Source organism: Onychostruthus taczanowskii, unplaced genomic scaffold (assembly GCF_017590055.1).
Source record: "Onychostruthus taczanowskii isolate IOZ18803 unplaced genomic scaffold, ASM1759005v1 scaffold18, whole genome shotgun sequence".
Lineage (NCBI taxonomy): Eukaryota > Metazoa > Chordata > Aves > Passeriformes > Passeridae > Onychostruthus > Onychostruthus taczanowskii.
In genome coordinates, this window is record NW_024499017.1 from 3,101,460 (window position 1) to 3,124,370 (window position 22,911).

Consider the following 22,911-nt stretch of genomic DNA (forward strand, 5'->3'; position numbering starts at 1 on the left):
TCTTTTCCATCCCCAAAATACGTGAAGCCTTTTAAGCACAGGTTGCAATTTGGAGGAGAGACGTATGAAAGCGTGAGGGTGATTACAGCAGCTTCCAGTGCTTTCTGAAGCAAGCCAGCTTTGTTTGAACAGTAGGTTTGTTATGAACTAAACACCTGTTAAGATGCCTTGAGCAAAACATTTACTGCCAGTTATCTTCAGGGTTTGTGCATGTTTGTACGTGTGCATGTGTCTGTCAAAGATAATCTTTATTCAGAGTCTGTATCTGGCTTCAACCTTGCTGACTTTTATTTGGGAAACAAATGAGCTGTGCTTATTCAAATTTTTTGAGAGTTAAATGAACTTTCATGTGTTATTTCAGGTCCACTGCTACTTAGTAATAGAAATTCAGTGCTTGAAATTAGGCCATTTTAAATGTACCCAAATCAGGACTGCCTTGATCAAATTGGGCAGTTGGCAATCCTAAAATAGGCACTCTTGTCTTGTTCTGGACATGCAAGGCTGCTCTGGGATTTGTTTGTTTGCATTAGTTCAGGATTCAGGTTGGGGCGGAAGGGAGAATTGTTTTATGTATTAATTACATTGTTTGAAAGAGTGACTTAATGCCAGTTAATTTAAAAATGATAAGTTCAGTGAAAGATCTCATTAACTGCTGCAAATTGTCATCCTTCAAACTGTTAATGATGATATAAATTAATAACCGCTTGAGAGAAGATGGAAACTGAAACACAAGAAAAACCTTTGCCTGCATATAGAACCTGTCAGCTGTCATTATTGGTCTCACACCAGAAATGATGGGGTCCCAGATTGCTGCAGTCTGCAGCACCATCAGAGTCTGCTGAGACTGTGCCCATCTCCTCCAACTGCAAGGCTGTAACTCAATTCTGGATGTGAAGGCTGGGCCTGGATTAGGGAGATGTTTGACTTCCCCACTGCTGTATTACAAAAGGTGTGAATTTTTCTTCTCAAGGACCCCGTGGTTCACAAACACAAAGGATGGATTGGCCAGGAGAAGTGGTTGGCTAATGAACATAACCCTATGGCTGCATTTGCAGTTATTTTGGCACTAATGTGGTCTAGTAACAGATGCAACTGTAATTTGTGACTCATTTGCTACCCCATTACTGCTTAATGAAATCTAACATATCACATTAACAATACGGATAAACACTCATTCTTGATATGTGGCATTTGGCTGTTTTCATTACCACTGTAATTAACACTTGAAATATTATTTCAATAAATATTTAAGGTGCTTTAAAATGAGTCGTAGTAATCATGACATAGAGACAGAAAACATAAAGCAAATGTGTGGCTTCTAAGCCTGAATGTGCTCTAAGATTACACTCTTAAGCCATTATTTACAGAAATAAAATGGGATTCTAGCTCAGCAGTGCTCAGGCCCAAAATAATACCGAGAAAGCTACATTCATGTTAATGCAAAACCACTATAATTAAATGCATTGTAATGCAGTAATTGCAAAGTAAGGTTCACGCTTTAATACGAACAGTAACACTTAATCATATTTTTATTCCTTGTTCAAGCAAAAGGGTTCAGTGAAATCAGTATTATTAAGGTATATTTGAACCTCTCTTTAGTTGACATATTTATGAGATATTAGTTATTATAAGAACTGGATCTTTTTTCCCCATCTAACAGAATAATTCCAGGACATCTGCAGAAATATATAACACAGCTAGATAATAATACATTCTTTTACTTATAAAGGTAGCATTCATCTTAATACTTATAGCTACAAATGGGAGAGGAAATTGATGAATAACTTAATATTTTTAAATCTGAATTTAACTGTGGTGTAGAATTTATCCATATATCTGTATATCTTAAAAAAAAAAAAAAAAAAAAAAACAAACATATAACAGACATAAGAATGAGAATAAAATAGATGTAATTTAAGAAGAAAGCAAGCCCCTTAGTGAAGTAGCCTTAAATCCAAATCACTGGGCTATTCAGTCTGTAAAAAGAGCCTGAATAGCACGCAATTTGGGACTGCAGAAAAGGTGGTGTTATGACCGAAAGATGGTATAACACTTGTGAGATTTATCTTACCAATCACATTTTTTAAAGTTATTAACTTTTCAAATATTTATATCTTACACATATATTAAAAAAAAAAACACTAAAAACCTGTGTGCATGGTTAAATGCCATCTGTACTGAAATGTTCAAAACATTTGTTCCTTTTGATAAAAATGCAAATCTGGAGAACTGTTGTATCAACATATAACAGCCAATGTCTGACACGGTGAATTATCACAGCTGGAATTAAATTGTCTCTGAACAGCTGCTGGCAGCAGAGCTTTCATCAATGTTTGATTCAAATGTAGGAAAGAAATTCTACAGAAAGAAACATCATGTTGTCATTACAGATGGGGTTTGTGTTCATTATCACAAATAACACTGGAGCTACTGCCAAATAATATTCCCTTATCTAAGCAGTCTTGCTGGGTAAAAGGAAATGGTGACCATTGTATAAATGATTCATAAAATCCTACCCTTAATTCTAACCTACATATTTATTGTTATACCTTTGTGCTTATTTTTTCTGAGGTCACTGTTTTAGAAGTGCACAGGAATACCTGTGACTGAGCCCCACTTACAACACAAAAATCAGGGCTGCCTGGTTTTCTACCCTTTCCTCATGTTGGGAAGATCATTTATGACATCACCCTCTAGCAGTTCTAGTTCTCCATATTGCTGTGCACATGCTAGACAGTGCATGGAGTTAGAGCTTGGGTTTCAAGGATGAGCAAAGGCAGTTTCTGTCTGGCCTTGGGGTCAGGATTAGTGTGTTTGATTTTAACTGGTTATAAGGTGGCCCCACCTAGCAGATACATGGAGCCTGGAGTTCCCACACTTTCTCCTGTGTCCATTCCCAAAGGCAGTGATCAAATACATCATCTCCACAACCCAACCAGCTCCACCAGCCCAGCCTCTGAGTTTGTTGTGGATCCTGGATTCAAAAGATTTCTTGATGTAGCACATACACTTCAGGCAACAGAGCTGGCTTTGGTTTTCTATCTCATATGAGTATTAAGAACCCAAATTAAACCATTTGTATCGATAACAAAAACTAGAACATTAGCTAGTAATGACTATTACTAAGCTTGCTTTCAAAGTGTACACCTACTGTGCCTTTTATTTGTTTCCTTCTGTTCATAATTTTTTTCCATACATAAAGCAGATTTGTTTCTATTGACATGCTATGTAAGTAACAGCCTTATGGACAGCTAAATTGACTAGTAATGGAGAGCTGTCAGGTTATTTTCTTTCTCATTAAAGTCTTTATTTTGTGCTCCATAAAACACACAGAAATTCACTCTTCATCCATTCAAAGTCTGTTAAATTATCACCGCAAACAGCAGAATATGACCATAGATAAAAAATAAAAACATCTACCTCATTTGCAGCAAGAAATGCATTATTTGCCTCTGCCATGTTCATGTAGTTGTTATTGTTTCCAAACTGAAAGAAAAATAAATATTTGGATTTAATGTATGCCATGATAAACTTTTTTTTACCCCATCACTGGCATAGAAAAGGTTGGGGGAAGAAAACAAAAACAACAAAACCAAAACAACAAACAGATAAAAAGTATTTGCAGATGTTCTTTGAAGTCAGAATTCAATTGGATTCAACAACATCATTATCATTATTATTATTGTTATACATACTCTGCATCCCCCAGTCTTTACAAGGAAGATATTCATGTGTATCTCTCCAACTTTTTTTGCCCATGCAGCAAAGAATCCATTAGGAAGAGACCCCCCAGGAAAGGCATTTCTATTCTACTACATGTTTTTTGATGCACATGACAACATTTCTGCCAGTGATCCTGACCCAGAGGATTTCTGCAGCCAGAAGTAGCTGCTGTGTTCCTACTCCAAGCAGACCAGGCTCCAAAGAGCTGAAGGCCAGTAAGGGGAAGAATGAGAATCTGCAATACTGTTTCTGAATTCCCATTCTTTCCACAAAATCGAAAAGCCAAACAATCCCCCTTTGTTTCTCTTTCACTCCAGTGGAACTCCCACTCTTCCAGTGAACATTAACACCAGAACATTTTGCAAATCAGAGAAACTGTCTGACACCAAGACCCGGGATGTGCCCAGTGCCCCTTGCTGCCACTGAGGAGCAACTCTCATTCCACATGCCAGTGATCACAAGGGATTTCCTTCAATGCCAGTCATTTCCTCCAAGTTCTCCAGTATGAACATTTGTAGAAGTACTTTTACTTCTACAGACTGAACACAGACAGGAAAGAGAATTATCAGCACAATACAGTGCCTTATGCCCTTGAACAGCACTTCCAAAGGCATGTAGGCTGGTAACCAGTCTTGCACATGTTCCCAGAGGAGGGAAGCATCCAGAGTCTTTGCTTCAAGGAACAGACACCAGGCATGTCAGGCACCTACAGTAAAATAGGCATTTCACATGTGCACCTTGCTCCTTCCAGGCACAGGGCACAGTGCAAGGCAGAGTGCTAAGGGAGGGAAAAGCCCCCATGCTGTCCCTGCCACATCACTGCTGCTAAAACCACACTGAGAATTCCTCCCCTAACTCCCATTTTCTAGTTTAATAAAACAAATATTTTTAGGAAGGCTTTGTTTTATCTTATCTTACCAGATTGTGGTGGACCCCCCTCCTCAGCCCCATAACAGCAAACACTCCCAACAGCAGCACGAGCTCTGCAGCCAGTGCATGGGGATGGGTGACCATGCACTTGCACAGCTTCTTCTTTCCAAGCAAGAAATTCTGGTGTGCTTTCAGAGCAGCTGAACCTGTCCTGAAAGGAAAACCACTTTGCTTCAGCTCAATTTGCTACAGCTCCACTTGGTGCCTGACTGCTTTTAACAGTGAAATGTTTCAGACTCTCCAGTTTCTCACTGGAGGGACCAGTGATCCTTTCAAGAAAGGCTCTTTCCCTGAAAACTCAAATATTCACTTCTGGCAATAAGACAAAGTTAAAAGGAGATTTAAATAAATAAATAAATAAATTTTTAAAAAGGAAAAAAATTGGAGCCTTGTGTACCTGATGAATTGTCAGATTGACTAAACAGGACATCAACCAAATTAGGAGACACTCAGGGGATGGAAGGAATACAAGATGAGATCCCTCATTCTCAAGTAACAAGTGTACTTATCATTCTGAATCTTTCAACCTATAACACATGTTAAGCAACAGAGGCCTTAGCACAATATGTAGGCTGCCTCATAGCTATTAAAACTCTGTTATCCCCAGCTATGCAGATACTCAAGTAATGTCATCCATTTTTTAAAAGCCCAGATGTCACCCATGTTTGGAGATTAAAAAATTCAAGTAAAATTGCACATACAAATGACTGTTTTGGCACATAGGGATGTGTGTGTGGATTTGTTGCACAAAGACACTACTTCAGCTCAACAGTGCGATCGACAGGAGAGAATTTTTCATGTCACTTAGTGGCAAACTAAGAATGATTTACATGAAAAACTCAAATGGCTCGAATTGAGCTGTTCTTTCTACAGAAAAAAAAAAAAAAAGAAAAGAAAAAAGAAATCAAGTTTTCAAAGGATACCTAAGGGCAAAGGTACATTAGGCAAGCATTACTCTAACACTGGATAAATAAGCGGGGGACAAACCCTACCCTATTTTAATGACCTTAGCATCCTGAGGGCTCCAGTGCCTCAAAACAGAAAAGTGGCTGATTTTTTCCTTGAAGAGTAAAATTCTACATTGTTTTGATGGACATATATTGCTCACAGCACAGCTACTGCTTTCTGATTGCCAGTGTGGTTTTCTTCTTTTTTGTTTTATTAAAGTAAGACAAGGGGAGAGTGACAATTTAATTTTCCATTTTATTAAGACTGTGGAAGCAAATGATGTAACAAAAAATGTCAAAGCTAAAAGATACAGGTACATATCCTTCAAGTCATTCTGTTCTTAGGCTGTAATATTTAAGACCCCATTGTGTATGACTGAGGCAATGATGTCAGAAACTGGAATATTTCAGCTTTTGTTAATATGGATCACAACTAATATTCTTCACATTTATTTTTTGTCTCTAAAGTAAAAATCCATTGAAGGCTCATAACAATTATCAGTGAGTATTTCTAAGATTAAAATTCCATATTATCTAATGGTACCTATAACAACAAAAGAAAATAAAATGGTTATTATCTTAAGGACCTAAACAATTCAACAAACAAATTAAGCTTAGAGTGAAATAAGAACTGGGTTAGAAATCCTCTTCTGAACAGTTAGTCTGCGAATGTAATTACTGAAGAAACTACAGCTAATCAGCTGTGAATTGTATCCATTAATTAGTATTTGCCCTGGAGAAATAAGAAAAATCAGTAACAATGTTAACACTGCAATGCACTGATGAGTACTGAAACACAGGGCCCTCAGCATTTAGTCAAGCAGGTGGCTCCAATGGTCCAAGTAATTTAAAAAGCTCTCACCTGAAGTGCAGAGCTGGAATTACAAAGCACTTCTTGCATATCTTTGTATCTATATAAGGCTATAATTAATGGCTTTTAATTTAGAAACACTTTGTGATCAGCTGGGAACAGTTATAAATCATTCTAAATAGAACAACGGGTTCTTGCCTATTTTAGTAAAATAATTTTTTGTGAAAAGACTTGTTTTTCTCTCTTTATTTTTTTAAGGATCCCTTGCTCTGACCCCTCATAAACAGCTCAGAGCATTGGTATGGTTGCCAGCAGGGATCCAAATTAAAGGGGAGACCCAGCAATTTGGCAAGCCCAGGCAGACTCCCGAGGCTCGCACCTGTCAGGTTTCCGTGGGACAGAAGAAGAGTAAGGTACAGCACCTAGCCCAGCTGTCTCTGTTTTGGGATGGTGTTGGGATGCTTTGCAAAGAACTTTGCCAAAGCAATTAGCAAGGATTTGCTTAAACTTTTTCACTTAAAGAACTCAGAGCTCCCTTGCTCTGTAACTAGGAAAGAGTAAAATGTCTCCAGCTTCCTTTGGCAATACACACCATTGCATTACAATTTTTTTCATTTGATTTCAGTTCAAACTCTCTCTTCAGTTTTGATGAACACATTAAGTGGGAGTACCCAGCTGACTGCCACCACCAACCCATGGAAACCACAGGCATCTGCCCATTTCAGGAAATGAACTGCACACAAACAAAGCCTCTTCTGAACTTGCTGTGAATCACAGCTTCCATGCTTCATGCAAATCACTGCATTAAAACTACAACAGTTCAGTCCCCTGCTCTTGTATTTTGGAAGGGCACCTGAATCTTGGCACTACTGAAATCCCTCTGGACAGACAGGAAGACTGGAATGAGACTGGATGCTTGGTTTACTAACACTTTGTATAAAGCATGTCCAGAAAACTCACTCATTCTAAAATAGCTGGTTGAAGCTCTTCTCTTCTCTTTGACTGCCAGACCTGAAGCCAAACACCTGGTCTTACTCAGCTTCTCTAGCAAGGCTGTATGTTTGTAATGCAAGGGGAAAATTCACACCCTCTCCTTCTTCACCACATGCTCTAATGAAGACCCAATCAACTCCTGCCCAGCACTGGGGATATAAAAACTGCATCACTGCCACACTTCTACCAAGTGTGTGTTCTTAGACCAATCCTCTGGGGCCAAATGTTAGGCTATTTTTTTGTAAATCAGGGGATAAGGCACTTGGAACTGGCACAGCACAATGCTATTTGGGTTTTCAAACTACCCTTTGTACTCGCCAGAGCTTAAAAATTGGTTGGTTATGAAACTGAGACTAATGAGCAGTTGTTTTAAGGCAGGATTCTGATGAATGCCACAGAAAACCCTTGTCAGCTTGGGATAAAAATCAGTGATTAAATGTCCACTGAGTCTGAATTCCAACTAAAAAAGTCTTCAGAAAATCTCAAATGTTGAATTATGGCCACTCTCTGGGCTTTTCAGCAACTGTGATTGACTCATCATAGCAAGAGATAAAATAGAAAAAAGAGAACTTCACAACACAAAACTATAATAATTTAAAAAAGCTTCAAGATTAAAGCAAATAACATTTGAAGATATTACTATTATGGACACAAAGAATAACATTTTGAACTTATAAAAGTTAATCAGAATGTTGCTACTGATTTTCATGGAGAAATCATTTTACTTACAATGTTCAGTCATTAGTATTTTTTACAACCTGCCTTTAAATCGACTGACTTGTGGTGCAATTCTAATCCAACTATTCATTTGCTCAAGAAGTCAAATACAGAAATACATAAGCTACATAAAACCACACATAAAGGAGCACAAACTTTCATCTGAGCATCTCAACAGAACAAAATTGAATGTTTAAATAATAATATTTTTACACTCAAAAAGAAAATTTAATTCAGCAGGCAATTTTGTTAAATATGCCCAATAATTATTTTTACAATACTGCTGTTTAATAGTGCAACCTCAAGGAAGAACCACCATTGGAAAGATTATTTTTCCAGCACAGGATAACAACAAAACCATGAAATGTGAATAAATGTCTCAGATGTGTGAATAAATGTCTCAGATGAAAAACTTAAAATGTATCCAGAACAGGAATGAAACACATTTTGTCATCTACTCATAGCTAATCCATCAACTTAAATTTTGCTTAAAAGGAATGACTGCAATTCTATATTCAAAGAAAGACTACATCTCATGTATCTGAGAATAAATAAAAAAATGTACAGTTATGACAGAATCCACTCCCTACTCCCTTTTTTTTTTTTTTTTTTTTTTAATTAAAGAAAACCATATCCCAACCCTTACTGGAATACAGAATTCGGACTTAATTATCATGACATCAGCAGTCCTTTCATAATTATTAGTTAATGTCCAGTCAAAATACACATTTAAAGTTTGTCAGGATAGTATTTCTAGTCAAAATTCTCACTGCCTGTAGAACAAGCTCTAAACCAGTTCTGTCACAGCACTGCATGTCCTCTTATGCATGTATTTTAGGCAGTTACACATCCAAATTCTATTATTTCTGATGTGAATTTACTGCTTATGGAAAATGGCACCCTCAAGTGATCACACTTACAGCATTTCTGCAGTAAAATTAGAACCCTTATTTTTAAAATATAGCCATTAATAAAATCATTCTTTTATGGTGTGAGCATACTTGTGGTTTTCAAATATCAACTAGCACAAATATACATTATGGCAAGAATCTCAGTTTTATCTTCATATTTGGCAAATTAATTCCTCTGAGGTTACACTACCCTTATGAGCAAAATGAAAGATAACAATCCCAAAAGATGTAATTACAGACCAAAACTAAATTACTTTGCAGGTCTAAGTACTGTATCTTAATAATTTCACCAGAGAACATCTTCACTGCATTTGGGCAGATTTGATTTTGCTGCCTGACCAATAATTACAGCTCTGGCAAATACAATGTCTGATAAGGACATCAATTAAGAATGAGCATTGTGTTATTTAAAAAAAAAAATTCATCATGTTCACAGCCTGTCTGATTGAATGAAATGCCAAATTAAATTAATGGAGATTGCTAAGTCTAGCTGGCTGGTGGGGAACCATGCAGAAAGTGGGACAGCATAGACAATAAACTGTCTGTAATTAAAAGATGAGAAGCTGGACTAATGCTACTTCAGCCTGATTATTCCAAACAAAACAATATACACTAAAATTATTCTGGCAGAATTAGAAGGAGTGGGAGGAGGACTGGGACAGGGGACTTTTTCTTTTTTTTTTTAAATAGTATTAACTATCACCATCTATGAACAGCAATGTCCTCACCAGATGTATTAAATTAAATACTGAGGGTGTTCTCATTAGAAAGCACAATTTATTTTCTCATTAAAAAACATACAAGAATTCTCCAGTTCTTTCTGTTCTAGATGGATATCCAGTTAATCTCTGTAGAGGCTTTACTCCTAAGTTGTTATGTGTTCATAGGAGGAGCAGGGAGTTCCTTTCTGGAAGAGAAAGTCATTCATGGAAGTTTCAATATTTCAGAAGCAGTAGACTATATCCATATTATTTTATAAAATACAAGTATTCTGTTGTGATTTTGCTGCTAGAAAAGATGAGGCAGAATGTTGACAGGTGCCACACCAGCAATGCTGTTAGGTATTTATATCATTTTAAGTGAATGAAGCATTGTTTTAAACCTTTCAAATGAAGAAGAAATTTTATCTCAGCATGAATGCAAAATGGTAGCCTTGATTTTGACACTACATCAGTACCCACAGAAATTTTGGGACTCACTCCTCTGGCAGGATGCCAATGATTCACCACAGACAACAGGCAGCTCTAGGAGGTTATGGGTAGAGCCACTGAGCATAAAGGAGATGGAGTTGGACCAGATGCAGGCAGAAGACATTTGGGTCAGCCTCTGAGCACATCAGTAAGCACAAAAGGTATCCCATTTCATGTAACAGCAAACTGCTTTGTGTGTGTACACACAAGGGTAGGGACAGTCCTTCTGTCAGCAGGAGATATCATTTTGGAACACTTTCATGAAATAGTGGACCACTAGGTAACATGTACTATGGATGCCAAGTTTATACTTGTGACTTTCTGTTCATAATTTCAGAACAAATTTAAGATTAGTTATTTTTACAGAATACTACAGTAGCAATCTGCTTGCTGAGACAGATTACAGTGTTTTCTTCTTTTCAGTAGTTCATGACTTCTGGAAGAGGGTTAATTTCCTGCAAGGATCTGCCTAGAAATCAGGACATGTCTTCATAGACTTGTGAAAAGCAACCCAGGAAGTGTCAGCCTTGGTGACCCTGGCCACCAGAACCCGCTACACAGCAGTTATTTCTCTCCATTTCTTCCCCATCAGGATTCTCTATCACACCATATCAAGATCCTGCAATGACCTGGAGGGAATGCAGACCCTGTAGAGAACCAAAGGAGTTCTTGTAGTGGATTTCATGCCACAGAGCTGCATTTGCTTACAGCCACATCACTGATGATCAACAAGCCAACAGAGAGGAGCACAAAAGTTTAAAGTACCCATCTTTGCTGTCACATTCTCAGTCCTGAATTTTAGACAAATGAATGATCTCGTTAGTGTTTCGTTAATTATTGAACCTCTTCATAAATATGTGTAGAATCATACATGTGACGGTCTTTTGATATTTAAAATCTTTAAGCTTTTAATTCGGGGTCCATTTAGATTCCAATTTTTGAGTCTTAAACATCTGCCACACTAATTATTATATATATCCTTATATAAGTGAGGCTATGCCTGTATATATATATATGTACACATATATATTCTCTAGCTCTTCTTAGAGCCAAAAAAAAATCTCAGTGGGATGAAATATTTGAGTAAGATACAAAAGAAAAAGGACATTTATAGTTTTTTAATATTGTCTCAATATCCATCAGACACACTGCTTGCAGATAGTACAGATTTAAAATTTTTGGAAAGCAATTAGAATGGAAACATTTGAAGTTACTTTAAAAGCTTTCAGCCAGCAAATAAAAACTTTAACAATAACAATAAAAAGCACTGACTTAATCTCTGTGATTCCAGCCAAATGCTTTAATATGAAGTCCTTCAGTGAATTCCAGAGCCAAAAACTGTAACTGAATAATATTTTGCAAAGTGTGAAACTGAACAAGTCTTGGGAACAGTAGTGAAAGGAATATTTAATGGTCTCATGTTAGACATTTTCAGATATCTTAAGAAGGACACATTCTATAAATGTTTTTATATGCAAGAAGTAACTTTGTATGAATATGCACAGTATTATTCTGCTGGCTGACAGTCAAGGCAATTCAATATACACCAGACTGTTAATGGTACTTATTCCGTATTTAAATGCATGCATATTAAAAGATGGTTCAAAGAGCAGTCCTGGTCCTAATATTTATACAAGATTAAGGTGTTATAAAATTAGTCGGAATCTGGATAGTGTTCTCCAAGACAGACACACCAACAATTTTGCTGTTACATGGTCAAAGAGTTTTAACTTACTATTTTGACTCTTTGTAGACAAGAATGTCTGTCCACAGTCTGTGCAGCTGTGCATTCAAAGGTAATAAAATGGACACTCAAACAGAGATTCTGGGAATACCTCTGTCTTCCTACACATGCTAAGACTACTTCTCCTCTGTACAAGGATAATACAAATATCAAACTGAGACCAACCCACTGAGTTTCACATTAAAAAGACCTTACAAGATCTACAGATGTTACTTCCCATAGGTCTGAAGTACATTCCCTATTATCACACCCTGTTGTTGCCTGAAGCTTGAAACACAGAAAGATACCAGATGTTAAGATATTCAGTTATAAAGCCAAGGAGAGGCCACTGTAGCTTAAGTCTTTGTTTAAAAATATATGAATATTTAAAGAATTTAAAGAACGTGTTTTCTTGCCTTGCTTTCTAACCTAGATGTGTTTGCAGTGATGAACTACCAAATTATTTTCCCAGCCACTCTCATGAGCACATACTTGTTGCTACAATAAACCAGATTAGGCATAAATGTCATAGAAGGGAAATATTGCTAAAATCAAAAAAAGAACTTATATTGCTCCTGTTTGTATGTATTTTTCTACAACTCTGGGGCAATCTTGATTCCACATGAGCAAAGGACTTCTCACACATGCAGTTTTCACGTCACCCATTTGATATGTATTTCACATAATTTTAAACAGCTGAAATTCTACATAAGATTTCATTTCTGACGACATCTGAGGACATATGGCAGTTACAATATGCTCTTTTTACACAGCTGCTCTAAAGAATTACGCAAAGCTAAAGCACAAGTGAGCTTTTCCACAGTCCTGTGAGAAGATGGAAATGGCTCTTTTCTCCAGACATTTACCAAACGGAAGATGGACAACTTCTCAGAACAGCCTCCAACACACCCACAAAATAATCTGAAAAAAGGACCCAAACCAAGTGTGTGGCCCTGATGCTGGGGCTGCCCCTCCTATCTGGTCCGACAGAGGTTGTGACATGGAGCCCTGGTGGCATGGAGCCGTGGTGACATGGAGCACTGGTGGCATGGAGCCCTGGTGACATGGAGCCCTGGTGACATGGAACACTGGTGACATGGAGCCCTGGTGACATGGAGCCCTGGTGACATGGAACACTGGTGACATGGAGCCCTGGTGACATGGAGCCCTGGTGACATGGAACACTGGTGACATGGAGCCCTGGTGACATGGCTGCAGCCACTGCCTCACACCCAGCTCAGGGACAGGAGTCCCCCAGCCAACCCAAGGACCTGAGAGACAGCGAGGTCCTGAGAGGGAGCAGCCCCGAGGCACCAAGGACAGCATCAAGAGCCCTTCTTTAACTCCCCTCTCACACCTCTGAGCACACCTTTACCCCCAGCACTTCAACTGCTGCAAGGGATATTCCTACAGGGAGTTTTGTTTGGTTGGGTTTTTTCAGGAGGTAAACACATAAACACAGAAATGGTTTTGCCATATGAACATTTCTGTTTCACTTCCTTCTTTGAGGCATTAAATTCATATAATCAAGCTGTTAATCATGTCTACCCCCCCTTTATTTTATATAAACTGTCTAAGCATTGAACCTAAGCATTTCTTAGCATAATGACAGCATTTTATACTTCGGATCCCAAGAAATACTTTTACATCACTATATTCAAGATTACTGTAACATTTTCGCACATGAATTTAAAGTGATGTGATTATACTGCAATTGGGGCTGTAAGTAGCTTTTCTTACAATCTTATATCAAATTTCACTCACTTCAGTGAAAATTGTAAATTCCATTCTAGACTGTGAATCAGCTCTACTACACTAGAAAATTATATCAAGTTTTAAATGCAAAATTGATAGAGAAAGGGTGAGGCAGATGTAGACATTTTATAATAATCATAATGGAGGATCAGTCAAGATACTTTCAGTCTAAAATCAGTACATGCATAAAATCTTAAATATCTCAGCTCTCAGCCATGTTGATACCATGAGTTCCTGCATTTTTAAATGAAATTAAATACTTTCCACTTTAGAAGCACTAATCATAACCAAATAGATAAATAGCATTTTTTGAAGTCTCTGTTAACTCTACTGCACCATGTGCAAGGCTGTACAAAGCAAGTCCATTGCAAAGACAGCCTGTGGGATGTAACTGCTCTTATTAAACAAATACTCTGAGGAGAAATTGAGGAAAGCCACTCAGAAATGCCCCAACCCCAGCACTAGACCTGGTGCCAGTCACCCTCAAATGTTCCTCAGGTGATGACGTTTTTCAGTTTGGAAAACTTACATGTGTTAATACAACATAGATCAGAGATGTATTTTGTAAACTGGCACGTAACACATCACTTCCTCCTGTTCCTTTATTTCACATCAACCTGAAACCTGCAGGATTTCTCCACTGTTTTTAGTTGGGGCATCATTACAAGTCCCACAGCAGGGAGGCCTCTGGAGAGTCTTCAGCAGCATCTGACTTTATTTAAACATTCAAGATGGAATTGGATGCAATGCTCTGAAATAACAGTACAGGAGAATTAAATTTAAGAGCGGAATAATCCCTCAGGCTGGTTTGTATTCCTAATTTATGCCACAGAGACTAATCAGGCTTAATTTATCTATCTTTAGCTTCCCACTGTTTCATTCCAACCTAAAGGCAACATTTTGGGCAGGAGAAACTTTATTTTGTAGGTGAGTAACCTACTTTAATTGCATTTTCATCCATTACTACAGTGTAGAATTTTCTTCAGTTAATTGGGTCACTGTGTTTCTTCTTGAAAGTGGGCACAGAAATTACTTCTGATATTGATTGCACCCCCTGAGGTTCAGCTGAGAGTCGAGGACACACAAAGGATGCACAGCAAATTCCATTTATGACAAATGAAATGAATAAAGTATCAGTCAAACCTTCATATTAGGAAAATCCAGATATTTTAACATGGAGATTCTCTATAAAGCATCTCACACATGTGCAGGGCTGGAAATGCCTGGCACCATCACAAAACCAGGCTCTCAAGTCTTCAGGTGATCTTCAGCATTGGTGTGTCAAAATACTAATGAGTAATTAGTGTTAGAATTAAGTGCATATTAAAAAGCCCACCAGTAATTCGTTCTCATAATTTTCAGATGCCATAGAAAAACCAAAGTTTTTAAATATAAAACTAAAAATTGTAATAAAAGCTCACTTGAACAGTCAAGTACTGCCCTTCATGTCTTGATGTAAGCAAGCACAAGCTTTGATACATGCAAATTCTTGCATTTCTTTTCTTGAAGTATGAGAGACACCAGATCCTAGTGGCATTTCTGCTGCCAAGCTGTTCCACAGCTCACAACTCACACTCTGAATATATTCTCCTACTTTAGTGGACTGAGATAATTCAGTCTCATGCTATTCATATCAAAGATGTGCAAGAAGTTGAACACTTCTTAGTTGAATTTAAAATGATCAGATGTAGCTTTAGCATGAATTCAAAGTAGATGCATGAACTGTAATCATAATCAGTAGATGTAGAAAAGCTGTAATCTCTTCATGAACTTTCTTTGCCTAAATGTTAGAAACTATGCAACATATTCCTAGAGATACCTGTTAATTCCAAGCCAGGTTGATAAATGGATGTCAAATCAGAAAAGCCACAAGTTTATATACATGTAACACTCTTTTTCCTTGTCAGCTGATGACATGATCTGAGCTCTACCAAAAACATTTCTTTGGGTGTCCCTGAGATAGTATTTTTGATACAGAAACCACTCTGACAGAACCAAGTAATACTTTGCACCATAACCACAAGCTTCTGGTAGGCAGATGACTGCTACAACTAACTGCAAACTTCTGGGAGTTCTCTTAATTTTATTTTGTATCTTGAACCCTACCACTCCATCCCTCTTTTAGAATGGAAAATTTCCCAGAGATCAGAAATCTGTGGGCACAAGAAGTGAGTCCTGGAGTCAGGGCACTCTCACAAAATCCTGTATATTCAGGGTTTTGTTTCCCAAACACTCAGGGTTACAGCTGTTTCATTACTATATTGTATTTTGGATCACACAATAACTTTAGCCAAGTTTTACAACACAGACATTGTGATGCCTCTGTGATATCAAAGCTGTGTGAAGGTTCAAAACTTCAAATCGCACATCCAGTTGTAGTCAGCCAATGAAACTATTCAAAACCATGCAAAGGAGCACAAAACATGCAAATTGCTCTGCCTGTTCACAGAGAGAACAAATCACAGGAAATCCATTCAGTTGGTTGCTCATCATCTGCCGAACTGGGGTGATTTTGCTCTACCATGAAGTTTCTCAGTCACTTTTTCTACCTGAATTGGGAAACGCTGCACAGTGTTAGTGTTAATGTAATGGAGAAGGCAGGAAAGGGGTAAAAAAGCATGTGATGTTTTGGCAGCTTTTTGCTGCCAAAAGAGGAAAATACTAACAAAGGTAGGAAAAATAAATATGTGTCAGTTAAAAATAAATGTTATTATAATTAATTGCTTTCTGTTAATTTGTACAAGCATTTAGAACAGTTTCTGATAATAATTGTCCAGTGATTTTAGATTTAGAAAATCCCAAAACAAAGCCATCCTCACACTAATGGTTCTGCCTGTAATTGCTTGCCTGATCTGTCTTGGAATTATAGCAGTTTTCCAGTGAAAGAGATTTCCTTTGGTCATCAAAACAAAGTTGCTCAACTGTATTTTCAAAACTGGTGAAGAAAAATAAATGCATTTTAATGGAAGAAGTGAGTCGTCAAATACAATATACATAGTATGGTTTGAAGAGGAATAAAAAGATATACAAGTTTTATGAAATGCTGTGCAAGTGCTGGGTACTAGGAGGCAGAGAAAGTGTGGAATAAAGACCCATAGAAAAGCATAGTAAGACAATGACTATCAGAACAGGATAATAACAATTAGATTATCAGATAGATATGAAAAAGATAGACTGAAACACATAAGGGATTAAAGTGAGACTTAAATAACTTGAAGAAAGATTAACACAGAAAGGAAAAATGTTCAAAATTTAATGAAAAATATTTTTATTTTGTAATACCTTATAAGCATGATTTTGAGAGCATCTAGTAACAATTCAAGGCACACATTTTTTACCCACATTTTCATATAAATGCCATTTTTCCATATTTTGAAAAAATGGACAGGTTGTAACAGCAAATATGAAATTTAAATTAATCTCATAATTCCAGGCCACCAGTAAAGAGGTCTAGAGCAAAGAGGTCTCTTTCCTTTGCCCCCCACACAATCTCACAGTTTTTCCTTCTCCTGCCCATGAACAGTTGTCCATGTCTAAGTTCACATACAGCCATGAGAAATTCTGAGTGACATGCTGTGATGACACTTCACACATTTCCACATGCGACCTTCCTTAGCACCACCCAAACCACCAAGGACAGATTCCAAGGGACACAGGAAACTCTTCAGTGCTGTAACCTCATCTTCATTCCAGCCTTACAAAGCACTGGTTGTAAGAAACCCCTCTGCTTCTGTTTACATACCAAACCCCCAAACCCTCGCACCTCTCATCAAATCAAAATTTAAACAATAATTTGTATAAGAATTACCTAGGAAAAATCAGAAACCTGCTGTGGTATTTACCAGGGAGAAAAACACTGAAGGGTTATTTGCCAGCATAAATCAGGCTGTGCCACTTGATTCAGATGGTGGTGCTGGTTTTGTGTCATATTCCAGTAAATGGAGTATCAGCTGTAACTAAAATAAGTACTATAAAAAAATAAAAGGGTTATCAATTTTCATGTCGACATATAAATATATCATCTTCTGAGACAAGGAAAAAGTTTTTGCATATTGTTACACCATGCATGTGTGAAAAGTGTCAAAGGAGTATAAACCCTTCACCATTGTCAATTGTAAATTCTCTTTCTACAGTCTTCACTCTTCCTATGTTTTCCTTCATAAACATAAATTTAGGGAAATTCAGGCCTGTTTCCAGTCTTTTCCTCCCCTCAGAAGCACAGCCCATGCTACTGGCTCAGTAATCCCTGACTGCTTCAAAGATATGAATTGTGTTCAGCTTGAGAATATCACAGCCCTTCAACTTCATTAATAGATTTTTTTATTATCAAAATCTTAAAGTGACAATCTCACACAATCCCCATGACAGAAGTTCTTGGGTCCTATGAACAGAATCATCAACATTTAGAGTGGCCATCGTCAACAAAGAAGGAGATTCACAGCATTTCCTGCTTCCAAAAATAGGTTATATGCCATGCAACAATAAAATGGTTATATCAGCAGCAGTGGGAACCAAACTAAAAGACATTCCAGTGACTCAAACTCCTGATGTCAGCACTGCCACCAGCAGAAATGATGCTAAGTGACCTCAAGTGCCAGAGAATATCTCAGCGTGCATCATGCTTCAAACCTCCACCCACTTGCTTACTCAGTTATTTGCTCTATAACTCAGTACACCTTTGCTTATGCTGACACAACTTATTTCAGGCCCCACTGCAAAAAAAATGAAACATAGAATTTGGGGAGATAAATGAAATTAAAGATTCTTTTTCACCTGGGGCAGAAATGAAGAGTAGATGAAGAAACACATTGAACTAACAGCAGTGACAAACATGGCACACTGTGAAACCACACATTTTTTCACCAATAGAAATGGTAGAATTTTAAGTATTCATTTCACTGCCATCAGGGGACTTTTTAAAAAAGTCATCTTTTACACCGAAGCTGAATCATTAGAGAGATGGCCCAGAAGGGACATGCTGGATGTGCAAATCTGACTCACTGAAGTACATCAAAAATTCTGTGTACAACTGAGCCCGGAATAAGGAAAAAGAAATGCACATGACTACATCATGGAAGTAGTGATTATTAAGATTTATATAACCTCTAGATAAATTATACTTTGCTGCCATGCACTAGCAAGAAGCTTACAGGACAGAAGCAGGATTAGTTCAGGACAAGGGAAATTATTCATGTAACAGTTAAAGCTTAAGAAAAGAGATCTGGTTTATATCAAGTTGAGGTTTCAGATAAGAAACTGCATTATAACAGGTTATAGTTGCAAAAATAATTTTGATTGGCATCTCATTTGTACTAACTGCTGCTTGGAACCCACCCAGAATACGCATCGTATTATAAACTATTAGGAAATGTATCTGTCTATTGTTCAATATTTACAATGTGCTTTATTTTGTAAATATAAGACCTCGCAGAAAAATTGCAGAGTATTAAAAATAGTTCTGATAAAAAAGAATGCCCCTTTTTCCTATAAAAAGAAGCATTTCACTAACAGTAGTTCATAATTTTGTTCAAAAACGTTCACAGCAGAGCTAAACAAACTTTCAATGAGAAAAATTTGATTGCTTTGTTCAGCTGCTCACACAGATTTCTATCTGTACTTATTTGCATATTTCTGAATATTCTCTTACAAGCCTACATCACTTTTGTTAGCAAAATCAATTTTCTGTTGGACAAAAAGTGAGATTTGCTCTAAAGATTTTAAGCTTTTAAATAAACATGAACTGAATGGTGTAAAGAGCTCTCCTTTAAAGAAAAGATTCTTGCTGTTTGGAAAGAAAAGAATTCTTTGCATTCACAGGTATCAATTGACAGCAACAGATTTTTTACATGAAGACAGAAAAAAAACATACAAGGGCAAACCAAAAAGAGCTGCAATGTAATTATGTAGCTGTAACAGACTGATGCTAAGTTTCATTTTTAAGGAACGCATGTCCATATACAAAACATTAAAAATATTCAACTCTGATATAAAAGCTTTATTATTAGCTTTATTATTGATTTTCCAAGCTCAAAGAATACTCATGATTATGAAATTGTATCCTCTGCATCTGAAGAGAAGAATTGTTCTAAAATCCAACAGTTCTGCAGAATCCCCAGCAAACACCAAGCAAACACAATTTTTTCTAGGTCTCTTCAGCTCTGCTAATAGTTATTGTTTGCACAACTGTAACTAAGTACATTACCAACTAGTTGTTCAATCTATATAAATTTAAGAAACACACATTGCCAAGGAGTGACTCATATATCAGTCTATTATATGCTACAGAGCTGACTGTATTAAACAAATCACTTTCCCTACAGCTGAAGAATAGAAGCTATATACAGAGCAGAGGTTATTGTCTAATTTAAATCTTGGCTCCTTTCCCAGAGCTGTACAAGATTCCAATTTGTGGAAATGTTACTCTCTGCTACTGCCAGAAAGGCTACAGAAAATGGTATTGGGTGCCTTCCAGAAATATGTCTGCAAAATGCCAATCAACAAGTCACTAAAGATTAACAGTATGACTGTACCAAATTAATTTAAATTATAGAAACATATGGCTAGGATGTTTGCAGTGCACTTAACACAACACCTGCTTCACAAACAGCTAAGTTTTCTTCTATAGTATAAAATAATATATGTCAAACGCCTTGAACCTAATTCCAATAAATGGAAAAAAAATAAGTTCATAAGCAGCAACCACAGCGTACCACTACCAGCTACAAGCCACCATTTTGTAATGGTTAAATCCTTTATTTATTTTAAATTCTACACCAACCCAGACTAGGTAGTCTTTTCCCATCATAGAGAAAGTAATTAGCAACAACAGAAATTAAGGGAAAAAAAAGACAGAAATAAACATCTTTGTATTCCCTTTTAGAAATCAAATATTTTAAGTTGATTTTGCTAGAATACTTCCAGACTTATAATAGTCCTTCAAATACAGTGTTATTGTGTCTTCTCTCTCCCCCTTGCTGACATTCTTATGCAAAAGCCTCTCCTGAAAAGCTCTATAAGCTCAGAGAAATTTAAAAGATTAACAATCACAACCAAAAGTTAAATATTTGGTATTTCGTCAATGTGGTTTTTTCCATTATTTTTTTAAAATTCCTCAATATATATGATCATATTATCAAATAAATAAAAAAAATTTAAAATCTGTGGCAGTCTCAGAAATATTTACACATTAGGGTATGCCATATTTCAGAAGAGGAAGGGAGCTGTTTTATGTTTCTCTCCACTGCTTTTCTATTATTGCCTAGCTAATGGAAATACATCAAACAAATGTTCTACAAGAGCAATAAATATTAAAGTTGACCTATCCATCTGGAAGAAATGAGAACAATACTGCTCACTTTTAGCCCAAATATGACACTGATAAATGAAGCTGTGAGATTCCATCACACTTTCAGCAACCTGGGCTAAGCGCCCACCACGTGATTCTTGTACCAGCAATTTTCTCCATTCATCTTCATTAGGCAGTCACTTGACCTGCCTCCTAACATCCCTGTCAGATCTGAACCTTTAGGGGGCTGCTTGGAGTTTTTAACAACACACTCTAAAAGCTTTACTCCCTTTTGGAAAAAAAACCCTCAGATGAACATAAAAGAATATATGAGCCATTTATTCTGGAGAGAGAACCATGAGCTGCTTGTCACAAGTAAAGCAGGAGAGCACAGTACCGAATGTGTGATGGCAGGAACATATTGGCTGTTGTGTCCTCACAGCCCAGAACCAAACCACAGCCTGGCAGGAAGCACAAGTGGGCAAACCATCACCCTTTCTGCCATCAGAACACAATTACATGCTGAAATCAGAATGTGTGTAACCTCATGCCACAAATGGAACACCCTCCACTTCCTCCCTCAATCACTTGTTGAAGAAAGCTGGAACAGACAGCCAGAGCATGCTATATCCAGCAGAGTAAGAATGCTTCATCACATTAGCAGTGTTACATTACATCCTCATTATTTCCTTTTTCAACTGTAACAGCACAAATTTGATTATTCTGTAATAGTGAAAATGAATACCAATTCAACATGATTTTGACAGTGTAATAAAAAGCTCCTAACAGGATTTTTAGCAACTTCCTTAAAAAACTTCATAACTTTATGATCATTTAGGGAAATCAGAAAAGCTAAAAGCACCAAAAGGCATTAAGCTTTTGACATTAAAACTATCTCAGACATTCATGCAATTGCAATACCTTCATTAGGTTAGCTCTGCAATGTTTATCTGACAAGCATCTGATGTATTGATTCTTTTCTATTGCATACAAGCAGCTTATCTTTCTTGTTTCAAATAAGTCTTTAGAATTATAAATATTGTAGACTGTCATGGTAATGTAGCAATTAAAATATAACCACATAGATTTCTTTTAGGCAGTAAGTTCTTCAACCCTTTTTCATGTTGATCAGGTCTTACATGAGTGGTTCCATGCAGCTGCTAAGCACACCAGGGACTTACTCATCCAGGGACACATTGCTGAATTCAAGTGAAGACTGCAGAATCAAACAGAAGATAGGTACTCCTGATACAGGGTTCAGATGGATTTCACTGTGATCACCAAAACAAGAACAGACATGACTTTTATATAAACCAAATAGAGTGCATTCATGGACAGGCATTTCAGTGATGCTAAGCTGGATTTATACCACTACAATTTTTACTTTTCTTTTTAAAAGCAATCAAATATTTATCCCCTGCCAAAATTTTTCAGTGGGTCCTACAAGTATCAGAAATGTTGCTGAAAAGCTGAAAATATTGCCAAAAGTATAGTCAAGAAAAACTACTGAGAGATGTGCCATTTAAAATCAAGGCCTCGTGCAGGTGTGCTTGTGGTAGGTACGTTTGACTTCCTGACCTCAGAAGACATTACAGGTAATAAGTAATTGCTGACAAGGTGTTGTGCTTCCATGCACAATAGAAGGAATGCTTGAGTCTAAGTTGGAATGCTGATCTCAGCTTCTTTTTAATCACTATTACATGTTCCTACATCAGCATTAGAGGAATTGCACAGCAATTCCTGGCAAGACTTTCACCAGGCTTTTCTGAGACACAGACAATTCACAAGAAAGCCATCAGTGGCATGCGGTTTCACCTGAGCCAGTATTACATTGTACTGGTACTACCTGCCTTCTCATCTGTGACTGCAAATGACTTTATCAACACACACTGAGCCTCTCTTTGGAAAGAAAATAATGGGATGGGC

At 37.1% G+C, this 22,911-nt stretch overlaps 1 protein-coding gene across 2 annotated transcripts in view; it reads right to left on the reverse strand.

Moving 5' to 3' along the window:
* TOX3 (TOX high mobility group box family member 3) overlaps window positions 1-22,911 on the reverse strand; it is a 74,238-nt gene that overhangs the window by 21,622 nt on the left and 29,705 nt on the right. For both annotated transcript variants that reach the window (XM_041400677.1, XM_041400676.1), the window contains exon 2: window positions 3,421-3,486. In XM_041400677.1, coding sequence (XP_041256611.1) covers window positions 3,421-3,486 — 66 coding nt within the window. The remainder of the gene's footprint in view (window positions 1-3,420; window positions 3,487-22,911) is intronic.